The sequence below is a fragment of the Hemitrygon akajei genome, chromosome 7 (genome assembly GCF_048418815.1).
Source record: "Hemitrygon akajei chromosome 7, sHemAka1.3, whole genome shotgun sequence".
NCBI lineage: Eukaryota > Metazoa > Chordata > Chondrichthyes > Myliobatiformes > Dasyatidae > Hemitrygon > Hemitrygon akajei.
The window spans coordinates 174,770,177-174,782,616 of NC_133130.1; the positions used below are offsets into that span (position 1 = coordinate 174,770,177).

Genomic DNA, 12,440 nt, shown 5'->3' on the forward strand with positions numbered 1-12,440 from the left:
GCTGCTAGGGTCTCTTGTGAGGCCAGCACTTTGCTCGGGACCATTGTTAGCTCTTCCAGTCAGCTCTTTAGTCAGCCGTCACTTGCCGGCCAGGGAGTACCAGACTTTGGGCCTGAACTGAGTTATCATGCAAGTTGAGAGGGTGATTAAGGAGGCACAAGCTCTGATAAACTTCATTAGTTGGAAGATTGAGTTTTAGAGTTGCGAGGTAATGTTGCAACTCAATGAAACTCTGGTTAGACCTCACTGTCTGAGATAACCAAGTGTTAGGTGGGCTGTAGTTTTTGATGGACTCCAGATCAAGGTCTGCTTGGGGGCTTTTGCTATTGCTTGCATGGTGGGGGGAGGGGTCGGTGCAAGTAGGAGAAGAGTCAATGCTTTTGTTGTTGCTTGTGCATGGGAGGGGGTGCTTTGGTGTTCTGATGTTTCTGTCATTGATTATTTGGGGGTTTTTTTCTGTTTAATGAAATGTCTGTGAAGAATACGAATTTCAGGGTGTATTTTAATCTTAAATTGAACCATTGAACTTGGAGTATTAGCTGAGTCGAAACGAGTCCTGTTCCAAACCCCTGGCTCTCCTTGGTCAGTGTTATTGGGCCATCAGGAGATTCAAGACCTTCCGACTGACAAGTGTTTGAATCTTGTATTAACTTGGGCTCGGCTCTCTCGTGCAGTCCCTGAACGCGGCTGTTTGTCACTGACGGACACCCATCAGTTAAGGTGCCTTTGACCAGGTCTTTTCTCTCCGCAGTGTCATGTGCCAGCTGAGTGTAGTGGAAAGCAGAAGCGCAACGTTCCCGACCGAACGACCACGGCATCTCCTGGACGACAGCGTGCTGGAAAGTCACAGTCCGGCCAAGAACCAGGAGACTTCCATTTTCTCCAACGGCGTGTCAATTGGTAAGGTCTGGATATGCTCGGGGGGGTATTGGTGACCTTGCTTTGTGCTGAGGTCTGCTTTTGATCCCTTCGTTCATATTCTTTCTGCTGACATTAGAAGGAGATAATCCTTTTGTTATCTTTGTACTGACTGAAAGTGTTGGCGCGTGGCCAAGTGGTTAAGGCGTTTGTCTACTGATCTGAAGGTCACACGCAGCCTTGGCTGAGGCTGCGTGTGTGTGCACACATTGCTCTACGACGACACCGGTGCCAAGCTGTATGGGTCCTAATGCTCTTCCCTTGGACAACATCGGTGGTGTGGAGAGGGGAGACTTGCAGCTTGGGCAATTGTTGGTCTTCCATAAAAAAAAAACCCTGCCCAGGCTTGCGCTCTGGAAACTTTCCAGGACGCAAATCCATAGTCCAGACTAACGGAGGCCTACACACTGACTGAAATAAATTAATTTCATTCATTTCATAATTCCCAGTCAGTTTAGACCACCTCTCAGAGCATTTCCATCAATCCCATCATACCATTTAATTTCCTGAGACCTGTTTTTTCTCTCTCCCATGCATATAAAAGTCGGGATGTTATGTTGCAACTTCATAAATCACTGCTTAGACCATGCTTGGAGCACACTTAGAAGGAACCAAATAGTTACCTAACAAAAGCAGATGGAATGGTGAAACCGTCATACTGTGTCTGACCAAATGAAGATGACACTCTCAATCAGGACACTCAATCTGGAGCAGCACACGCAAAATGCTGGTGGAGCTCAGCAGGTCAGACAACAAGTGTGCTCACTTGGGGCACACTTACAGAGTTCTGGTCACTACACTTTTGGAAGGATATGATTGTGATAGAGAGAATGTTGAGGGAATTCACCAGGATGTTGCGTGGATTGGAGGAATTTAGCTCTGCGGTTCGAACAGGCTGGGCTTGTTATCCCTGGGGTGAAGGAGGCTGCAGGGTCAACTGATGGATATTGTAAGATTATAAATGGCACAGATTGGGTTGAGAACCTTTCTCCCATGATAATCCTGTCGAGGACAGGAGAGGATAGGCTTAAAGAGAAAGTAAGGATCTTTAAAAGGGATTTCCTTGTATGTGCATAGGTACTTGGCGATTAAAGTCTGATTCTGATTTAAGCGGCAGTCAGATTTTCAGACAGTGGCAGCAGGTCAGGCAGCAAATATCAACGATTCACTTTCACATTTTCACTCAAATGCGCTGAGTTCCATCAATGATTTGTGTGGGCACACAATCAACTTCCTTTTCTCAGCTGCCAGTCTGACTCTCCAGCTGCTCCCCCACCTACGCAGACTTAAAGCTCGCAACAACTCATAGGAGCTGGAGAAGGCCATTCAGCCCATCGAAGGGATCAGGATCATGACTGATCCACCCAGAACACATCCCTCTCCTCTCCCCCCCCCCCCCCGATTATTCAGAGATCCCAGGCAGGGGGCAGTCTGCTACCCCTTCCAGAGCTGGTTTCAGCTGCATCTGAGTCTGAGGGATGTCAGCACACAGCCAGGCCTTGCTCAGTGCTGGAGGTGGGCAACAGAAATAGGATCGGGACCCCTGTAACACACCTCCCCCATCTCCCCTCTTCTGTGGTTAAGGTGGTGTACGGTGTATTGGTCTTCATCAATCGTGGAATTGAATTTAGGGGCCGGGAGGTAATATTGCAGCTATATAGGACCCTGGTCAGACCCCACTTGTAGTACTGTGCTCAGTTCTGGTTACCTCACAACAGGAAGGATGAGGAAGCCATAGAAAGGGTGCAGAGATTTACAAGGATGTTGCCTGGATTGGGGAGCATGCCTTATGAAAACAGGTTGAGTGAACTCGGCCTTTTCTCCTTGGAGCAACGGAGGATGAGAGGTGACCTGATAGAGGTGTATAAGATTATGAGGGGCATTGATCATGTGGATAGTCAGAGGCTTTTTCCCAGAGCTGAATGGTTGCCACAAGAGGACACAGGTTTAAGGTGCTGGGGAGTAGGTACAGAGGAGATATCAGGGGTAAGTTTTTTACTCAGAGAGTGGTGAGTGCATGGAATGGGCAGCAGGCAACGGTGGTAGAAGCGGATACGATAGGGTCTTTTAAGAGACTTTTGGACAGGTACATGGAGCTTAGTAAAGTAGAGGGCTATGGGTAAGCCTCATAATTTCCAAAGTAGGGAGATGTTCAGCATAACTTTGTGGGCCGAAGGGGCTGTATTGTGCTGTAGGTTTTCTATGTTTCTATGTATTTCTCACCACCCCGCCCCCCCCCCCCCCCCACTCAAGTCACTCTTACCTGGGTTAGTAAGTTAATTGGTCACATGGGTATAATTGGGCAGCAAAGGTTGATGGGCCAGTAGGTCCTGTTACCCTGTTGTATCTTTACATAAAACAAATCAATTACCTTTGTTTACAAAATTATAAGGGGTATTGATAGGGTAAATCCAAATATGCTTTTTCCACTGCAGTTGGGTGGGACTAGAACTAGAGGTCATGGGTCACAGGTGAAAGGTAAACTTCATTATGAGGGTGGAGAGGGTGCCACACACAAGATGCTCGAGGAACTGCGCATCGATGGAAAAGCGTACAGTTGGCGTTTCAGGCCGAGAGCTTTCGGCAGGACTGGTGGAACAAAGCTGAGGAATAGATTCAAAAGGTGGGGGGAGGGGAGAGGGAAACACACACTGACATGTTAAACTGGGGGGGGGTGAAGTAAAGAGCTGGGAAATTGGTGAAAGAAATACAGGGCTGGAGACGGGGGAGTCTGACAGGAGAGGACAAAAGGCCATGGATGAAAGAAAAGCGGGAGGAGCACCAGAGGGGGGCAATGGGCGGGCAAGGAGATAAGCTGAGAGAGGGAAAAGTAGATGGGGAATGATGAAGGGGGGGCATTACCAGAAGTTCAAGAAATTGATGTTCATGCCAGCGGAAGCAGTGGATTCGGTTTGATTTCAATATTTAAGAGAAGATTGGATGCATAATGGATGGAAGGGGTATGGAGGGCTATGGTCCAGGTGCAAGTCCATGGGACTAGGCAGAATAGTAGATGGGCACAGACTAGATGGGCTGAAGGGCCTGTACTAAGCTGCAGTGCTCTATGACCCCAGGCTAACCACGAGTGAGCACGGCTGCCTCTAAGGTTGGAGCGAGAGGCTCGACTCGTTGGGGGGGGGGGGGGGGGATCCGATCGGTGAACCTGCCCACATCCACCACTCTCCTTGTTCATCAACAAAGCAAAGCCTTAGTTTCATCTCCCCTGCTGGTGCCCCTGGGTCATTCTGGGCTGGCTGTGGAACAATGAACTCCTCAGGCTGGAGTTGAGTTTCCATTAGTCACAAGGGGGTCAGTCCAGCCTCTGGTTTTAATTTATACCCAAGCAAAACTCTAAACCATTAGTCTTTGAATTCTGCGAATCATCCTTAGGGGCCTCTCTCTCTCTCTCACCGTGACTGTGAATGTCAATTTCAGCAAGATAATAGCCAACTCATTTCCAGTTTTGCCTGTAGGCTTCTATAGTGACATCTCAGGTAGGCATGGTAACAAAGGATTTTGGCAGGCTGGCCTTCATCAGTCAGGGCATTGAGAGTAGTCCTAAAGAAGAGACTCAGCCCAAAATGTCAACTACTTCTTCCTTTCCATAGATGCTGCCTGACTTGCTGAGTTCCTCCAGCACTCTGCGTGCATTGCTCTGGATTTCCAGCTTCTGCAGAATCTCTTGTGTTTATACTCTGAATGGGAAACAGGGGTAAAAAACCTATGGAAAGTGTGTCTGAGATGGCACCTGTGTCCATCTGTGTCTGCTATAAAAATGTTGCAAAACCCTTGAAAATCTCCTGAAGAAGTTTCCTCTTCACAGGGAATGACTGGGCTAATGTATGAAGAATGTTTGATGGTTCTGGGACTGTACTCACTGGAGTTTAGATGAATGAGGGGTGATCTAACTGAAACCCATCAAATATTGAAAGGCTTAGATAGAGTGGATGTGGAGAGGATTTTTCCTATAGTGGAAGTGTCTAGGACCGGGGGGCAACTATAAACATCATAAGGAGAAAAAAGATGAAATACGAAGATAACCTAGCCAATAATATCAAAGAAGATACCAAATGTTTTTTTCAGATATGTTGGACTACTGGAAAATGACATTGAAGACAAAGTAATGGGGAGACAAAGAAATGTTTTGCATCAGTCTTCACTGTGGAAGACACTAGCAGTATGCCAGAAATTCAAGTGTGTCAAAAAGGACAGAAGTGAATGTAGCTACTATTACTAAGCAGAAGGTCATTGCGAAGCTGAAAAGTCTGCTGAAGGTAGATAAGTCACGTGAACCAGATGGATTACACTCCAGGGTTCTGCAAGAGGTGGCTGAAGAGATTGTGGAGGCATTAGTAATGATCTCTCAAGAATCACTAGATTCTGCAATGGTTCCAGAGGACTAGAAGGTTGCAAATGTCACTCCCCTCTTTAAGAAGGGAGGGAGGCAGAAGAAAGGAAATTATAGGCCAGTTATCCTGAGTTCAGTGGTTGGGAAGATGTTGGAGTCTGTTATTAAGGATGAAAATCAGGTTACTTGGAGGTGCCTGGTAAAGTAGGCCAAAGTCAGCATGGTTTGCTTAAGAGGAAATTTTGCCAGACAAATCTGTTGTAATTCTTTGAGGAATTAACAGGCAGGATAGACAAAGGAGAGTCAGTGGGTGCATTAAGAGAATGGCCAAAAAATGGCAGATGGAATATAGTTTAGGCAAGTGTATGGTCATGTACTTTGGTAAAATGAATAAAGGCATAGACTTTGCTAAATGGGGAGAAAATTTAAAAATCAGAGGTGCAAAAAGACTTAAAGTCCTTGTGCAGGATTCCTTAAAGGTTAACTTGTAGGCTGAGTCGACAGTAAGGAAGGAAAATGCAAGGATGTGACGCTTAGACTTTATAAGGCATTGGTCAGACTACACTTTTGTACATTTTTGGACCCCATATCGAAGAAAGGATGTGCTGGCATTGGAGGGGGTCCAGAGAAGGTTGAAAGGTTGAATTACCCTAATCAGAATACCTAGAGTAATCAAAGCACGGCAGTATAGTGGTTAGCACAACATTTTACAGTATTAGTGACCTGGGTTCAATTGCCTCCCCTGTCTGTAAAGAGTTTGTACGTTCTCCCTGCAATCATATTGGTTTCCTCAGGGTGCTCTGGTTTCCTCCCACAATCCAAAGACCTATCGTTTGGTAGGTTAATTGGTCATTGTAAGTTGTCCCATGATTAGTCTAGGATTAAATCTGGGGATGCCGGATGCCGAGGCTCAAAGGGCCGGAAGGGCCTATTCTGCGCTGTCTCAATAAATAAATAATTTTCCTCATTTCTCTCAGATCTCTTCATTCCTTGGATCAATACTCCTAAAATCTCCACATTTAAGTACACCACCATCAATGGTCGTGCCCTCAGCTGCCAAGGCAGGCCAGAACCTCTGGAAGTTCCTCCGTAAACCTCGCCAACCCTTACTTGTCTTCCCTCCCCGAGACATTCCTTAAAGCGTCAGAGACAGCTTGCTGGAGGGACTCAGCTTGTCAGGCAGCATCTATGGAGGGGAATGGACAGACAATCTTTAGGACTAGAAAGGAAGGGGGAAGAAGCCAGAATAAAAAGGTGGGGGGAGGGGGAGGATTTTAAGCTAGAAGGTGATAGGTGAAGCCAGGTGGATGGGTGAGGGGCAATGAAGTGAGAAGCTGGCAGGTGATAGGTGGAAACGTTAAAGACCTGAAAAAGAAGGAATCTGATAGGAGAGAAGGGTTGACTATGAGAGAAAGGGAAGGGGGAGGCACCAAGGGGAGACAATAGGCAGGTTAGGAGAAGGAGGAAATAAGGCAGGTCAGAGTGGGGAATGGACGAAGAGAGAAGGGGAGGGAAAAAATAACCAGAAGTTAGAGATAGTTTCGAGCATTCTCCTTTAATTAAATGGTCAGACATCTGCAGAATATCTTTCAGTTAGCTCAGTATTAAGTTTTGTTGAAGGTGTGACATTCCTCAGCAGGACTTTGGGAAGTGAAGGTGGTGTAGTAATTAATATTGTTATTGAGTGGTGTAGTAATTAATATTGTTATTGAGTGGTTCAAAGCTATTCCCCGGACCAACAGAGATTTCATAACCAATAGTGTTGGTCGAAACATTGATAAATACTTGTATATGTCGATCCCATCAACAGGACATTATACCTAATAGTATTAATCTACGGGGATATGAGGAATGAATTAGTTTCAGCTTAGACACAGTCAGCATCCACTTTTTTGGCTGACAGAAATGTTTTCCTGCCAACGATCCAACAGTTGGAGTATTTGAGTTATGTTTCACCCTGGCCCTGCAGCAAGGAATATAAATGTTAACTTAAACCATGTGAACTTGAAACTAAATCCGATTCTCCTGTCTGGAATTTTGTTCAATGGTTTGCTGTAGAAACTACAAACTCTCTGCAAATGGCTGTTGATGCTTAGCTTATTATTAATTTTAAACTGGCGATTGATAGATTTTTGCAGGTATTAAGAGATTTGAAAGATAGGCGAGTAAATAGCTTCTGGATGCAGGTCAGCCTAGTTCTGAGTGAATGTGACGAACAAGGGCTACACGGCAAATGCCAGATCCATTAGAGTCCGGGGAGGGAATTAAACAGATTTCTCTGCTTGTTGACTCAGTTTAAGTTAAGCTGCAACACAGACAAAATGCTGGAGGAACTCAGCAGGTCAGGCAGCATCTGTGGAAATAAATGAGCAGTCAACGTTTCAAGCTGAAACCCTTCAGAGATGGAAAGGAAGGAGGGAGAAGGCAGAATAAGAAGGTAAGAAAGGGAAAGGAGGTAGGTGAAGCCAGGTGAGGTGGGTGGGGCTGGGGAATGAAGTGAGAAGCTGGGAGGTGATGTATGGAAGAGGTAAAGAGGTGAAGAAGAAGGAATCAGATAGGAGTGGTGAGTGGACCATGGGAGAAGGGGAAATGGAGGGACACCAGAGGGAGATGATGTATGGGTGAGGAGAAGAGAAAGGGTGACGGGGAGCCAGAAGGGGAATGGAAAAAGAAAGAAGGGGAATGGGGGGGAAATTACTGGAAGTTAGGGAAACTTTTATTCATGCCGTCAGATTGCCCATAGATTAACTTGCAGCAAGAGAAAAAGTTGGCACAACATCATGGGTCAAAGGCCTGCGTTATGCTTTACTGTTCTATGTTCTGAATGGTTTTACGCCCAGAAGATGAACAAAAGAGAATCTTTTGTTTCTCGGGACAAAGTTGCTAAGCCAGGAATGTATCCTGGTCTCTGGATTGAGCTAGTGGATGGTCTTTACCCATTTATCCTAAAAGCACAAAAACAGGCCCTTCGGCCCATCTCTTCCATGACGACCATTTTGTCAATCTACACTAATCCAATTTTTTTCGCATTAGGACCTTTCTTCTATGCCTTATTTACATATATCTTTAAATGCCACTTCAACCTAATGATTGTATATGATACTAGAAGGTATTCAGTTGTTTCATCTTCCTTAATTGCAGGTCAGTTCTCCATTTATATTTTATTCATTGTTTTAGAAAGACCCTGCTTTGTTGCCTCTGATAATTTCTCAAGGTCTTTGGCTTCTTTGCCAACTTGAAGACCATGCTGTTGCCAATGATCAGAAATTATCGAGAAGTTTCAGCAGATTTAACGGAACATCGGCTAAGGGGAAATTCATTGCCACAGAGCCCAAGTTATCTTCATGGGATGCGTCTGAAAATCAGACGCAAATGTCATTCCTTTGACTCTGACCAAAGACAATCCACAGAGATAAGATAACAGGCCGTGTCAGGGTTACAGAGATAAGATAACTGGCCGTGTCAGGGTTACAGCTGTGGTGCAGTTGTATCGGAGTGTTGTGTTTTGTTTGGGTCGCCCTGCAATAGGAAAGACGCTACTGAGCTGGAAAGAGTGCAGATAGGATTTGAAGATTAATGATCTTAAAGGTTAGCTTTATTTGTCGCATATACCAAATAATTGTTGCCATGTTTCCAGCACCAACGTGGCATGCCCGCAGTGTACTGATCCTAACCATACATCTTTGGAATGTGGGAGGAAAGCGGAGCTTCTGGAGGAAACCTATACGATCATGGGGAGAACAGATAAACACCTTACAGACAGCGGTGGGAGTTGAATTCTAGACCCCCCCACTATTGGAAACAACCTCTCCACATCCATTTTATCTGGACCTGTCAATCTTGTTCAGGATAGACAGGTTGGTCTGAACGGTCTGTTTCTGGACTCTGTGACTCAATGTCAGGGTTCCGTTACCATGAACTCTTCGTGACCTGAACAGTCCACCGTCTATAAAGCAAACATGGAAATATGATGTCATCCTCTCCACCTGCCTGATGAGGCCTTAGCAGCAGGTAAGAAGCAGTTCACTGGCACCTGATCTACCACCTTAATCGTTCACCCCCTCCACTGCCGATGTACGATGGTTACTGAATGTGCCATCTACAATATACCCAACAATTACTTGACGAGCTGCTTCACACATCTTCAGCAGCAATGAAAAGTTAATGCTTTTTACCATACTTCCTTACAGCATCAGAGGAAGTAGGTCCACCCCACATAAATTTAGAGAACAATGCTACTACCTCGCTAATTTCCCACAGGAACCTTGTCTCCCGACATTCCCAACAAATCCTCTTAAGTGTTCAAGCGTCTTCCTACTTCCCAGTTAAGTTCCAGTTACTGGATTGGTTGGCTTCATTAAGTTGGATGGTGGCTGAATTACAGTGGAGTTGCTGGATAGTGAGGTGGAATAAGTTACAGGGAGGTGTGTGGAGAAATGGGATTGTGCGAAGCTGGCATGCATTTAGTGGGCAGAATGGCCTCATTTTGCATCGGAAGTAAAAAATATGAAATTGAAGATGGTGGTGGTAGAGGCAGATACATTAGAGGCATTTAAGAAACCTTCAGATAGGCACATGGATGATAGAAAAATGTAGGAGGGAAGGATTTGATTGATCGTAGAGCAAATTAAAAGATCAGCACAACGTTGCAGGCCAAAGGGCCTGTACGATGCTGTGGTGTTCTATGTTCTAAAGTGATTAGGGTTCAATTCCCACCACTGTCAGTAAGGAATCTGCACGTTCTCTCCGTGACCGCATCGGTTTCCTCTGGGTACTCTAACATCTCAAAGATGTAAAGATTATGGATAGTAAGTTCTGGGCATGATATGTCAGCGCCAAGCAAATCCTTGAACTGCGTTGGTCATTGACACAAATGACACATTTCACCGTATGTTTTGAGGTCCACATGACAAATAATACGAATCCTTACCTTTGTAAAGGTAAGACGTTGGGAGAGGCAGAACCACGGGAAGTCCTTGGCTCGTGGCACTTGTAGCCAACATGCAGCCACCTCAAGTAGACTTGATTTCTGAAAGTGTCAGAGGGAAGAAAAAATCGAGTTGTTGATGACCTTTCTTCTGAAGGCAGATTTCCTCGCGGTGTTCCCTGTGGCCCTCACTCAAGAGTTAACCATATAACCATATAACAATCACAGCACGGAAACAGGCCATTCCGGCCCTCCTAGTCCGTGCCGAACTCTTAATCTCACCTAGTCCCACCTACCCGCACTCAGCCCATAACCCTCCACTCCTTTCCTATCCATATACCTATCCAATTTTACCTTAAATGACACAACTGAACTGGCCTCTACTACTTCTACAGGAAGCTCATTCCACACAGCTATCACTCTCTGAGTAAAGAAATACCCCCTCGTGTTTCCCTTAAACTTTTGCCCCCTAACTCTCAAATCATGTCCTCTCGTTTGAATCTCCCCTACTCTCAATGGAAACAGCCTATTCACGTCAACTCTATCTATCCCTCTCAACATTTTAAATACCTCGATCAAATCCCCCCTCAACCTTCTACGCTCCAATGAATAGAGACCTAACTTGTTCAACCTTTCTCTGTAACTTAAGTGCTGAAACCCAGGTAACATCCTAGTAAATCGTCTCTGCACTCTCTCTAATTTATTGATATCTTTCCTATAATTCGGTGACCAGAACTGTACACAATATTACAAATTTGGCCTTACCAATGCCTTGTACAATTTTAACATTACATCCCAACTTCTGTACTCAATGCTCTGATTTATAAAGGCCAGCGTTCCAAAAGCCTTCTTCACCACCCTATCTACATGAGACTCCACCTTCAGGGAACTATGCACTGTTATTCCTAGATCTCTCTGTTCCACTGCATTCCTCAATGCCCTACCATTTACCCTGTATGTTCTATTTGGATTATTCCTGCCAAAATGTAGAACCTCACACTTCTCAGCATTAAACTCCATCTGCCAACGTTCAGCCCATTCTTCTAACCGGCATAAATCTCCCTGCAAGCTTTGAAAACCCACCTCATTATCCACAACACCTCCTACCTTAGTATCATCAGCATACTTACTAATCCAATTTACCACCCCATCATCCAGATCATTTATGTATATTACAAACAACATTGGGCCCAAAACAGATCCCTGAGGCACCCCGCTAGTCACCGGCCTCCATCCCGATAAACAATTATCCACCACTACTCTCTGGCATCTCCCATCTAGCCACTGTTGAATCCATTTTATTACTCCAGCATTAATACCTAACGACTGAACCTTCTTAACTAACCTTCCATGTGGAACTTTGTCAAAGGCCTTGCTGAAGTCCATATAGACTACATCCACTGCCTTACCCTCGTCAACATTCCTCGTAACTACTTCAAAAAATTCAATAAGGTTTGTCAAACATGACCTTCCACGCACAAATCCATGCTGGCTACTCCTAATCAGATCCTGTCTATCCAGATAATTATAAATACTATCTCTAAGAATACTTTCCATTAATTTACCCACCACTGATGTCAAACTGACAGGTCTATAATTGCCAGGCTTACTTCTAGAACCCTTTTTAAACAATGGAACCACATGAGCAATACGCCAATCCTCCGGCACAATCCCTGTTTCTAATGACATCTGAAAGATCTCCGTCAGAGCTCCTGCTATCTCTACACAAACTTCCCTCAAGGTCCTGGGGAATATCCGGTCAGGACCCGGAGATTTATCCACTTTTAAATTTCTTAAAAGCGCCAGTACTTCCACCTCTTTAATTTAGTTAGTCCTCTACTCTAAACACAAGTCACAGTCTGTTTAGTGACAAGCTTGAAGTAACATTCTGCTGTTTCAGATTCCTAGACCATTTTTCACCGTGTTTATTTTGTACTTGGCTTTCCTGTAAAAGGAAACTGGTTTGAATTTACTACAGAATGGTTTTATTTCTTCCTGTTCTTTTGAAGTACTGATTGTATTGAATGACAGACAGGACAGAAAGAGCACGTGGCCTGGCTTTTTTGTTGCCTAATATTCTCCTGCCAGGGGGAGGTGTTTTTTAACACAGACAATGGCTGGTGCCTGTAATATGCTGCAAGTAGAGGTGGATGAGGCTGATACATTCAAGACATTTAAGGGATAGGCACACGGATGATAAAAAAATCGAGGCCTATGGGCTGCGTAGAAGGGAAGGGTTTGATTGAT

At 44.9% G+C, this 12,440-nt stretch overlaps 1 protein-coding gene across 5 annotated transcripts in view; it reads left to right on the top strand.

Annotated features, from left to right (window-relative positions):
- The window catches only part of ralgps1 (Ral GEF with PH domain and SH3 binding motif 1), a 726,899-nt gene that overhangs the window by 655,309 nt on the left and 59,150 nt on the right, over positions 1–12,440 (top strand). For all 5 annotated transcript variants that reach the window (XM_073052641.1, XM_073052645.1, XM_073052644.1 and 2 more), the window contains one exon: positions 752–900. In XM_073052641.1, coding sequence (XP_072908742.1) covers positions 752–900 — 149 coding nt within the window. The remainder of the gene's footprint in view (positions 1–751; positions 901–12,440) is intronic.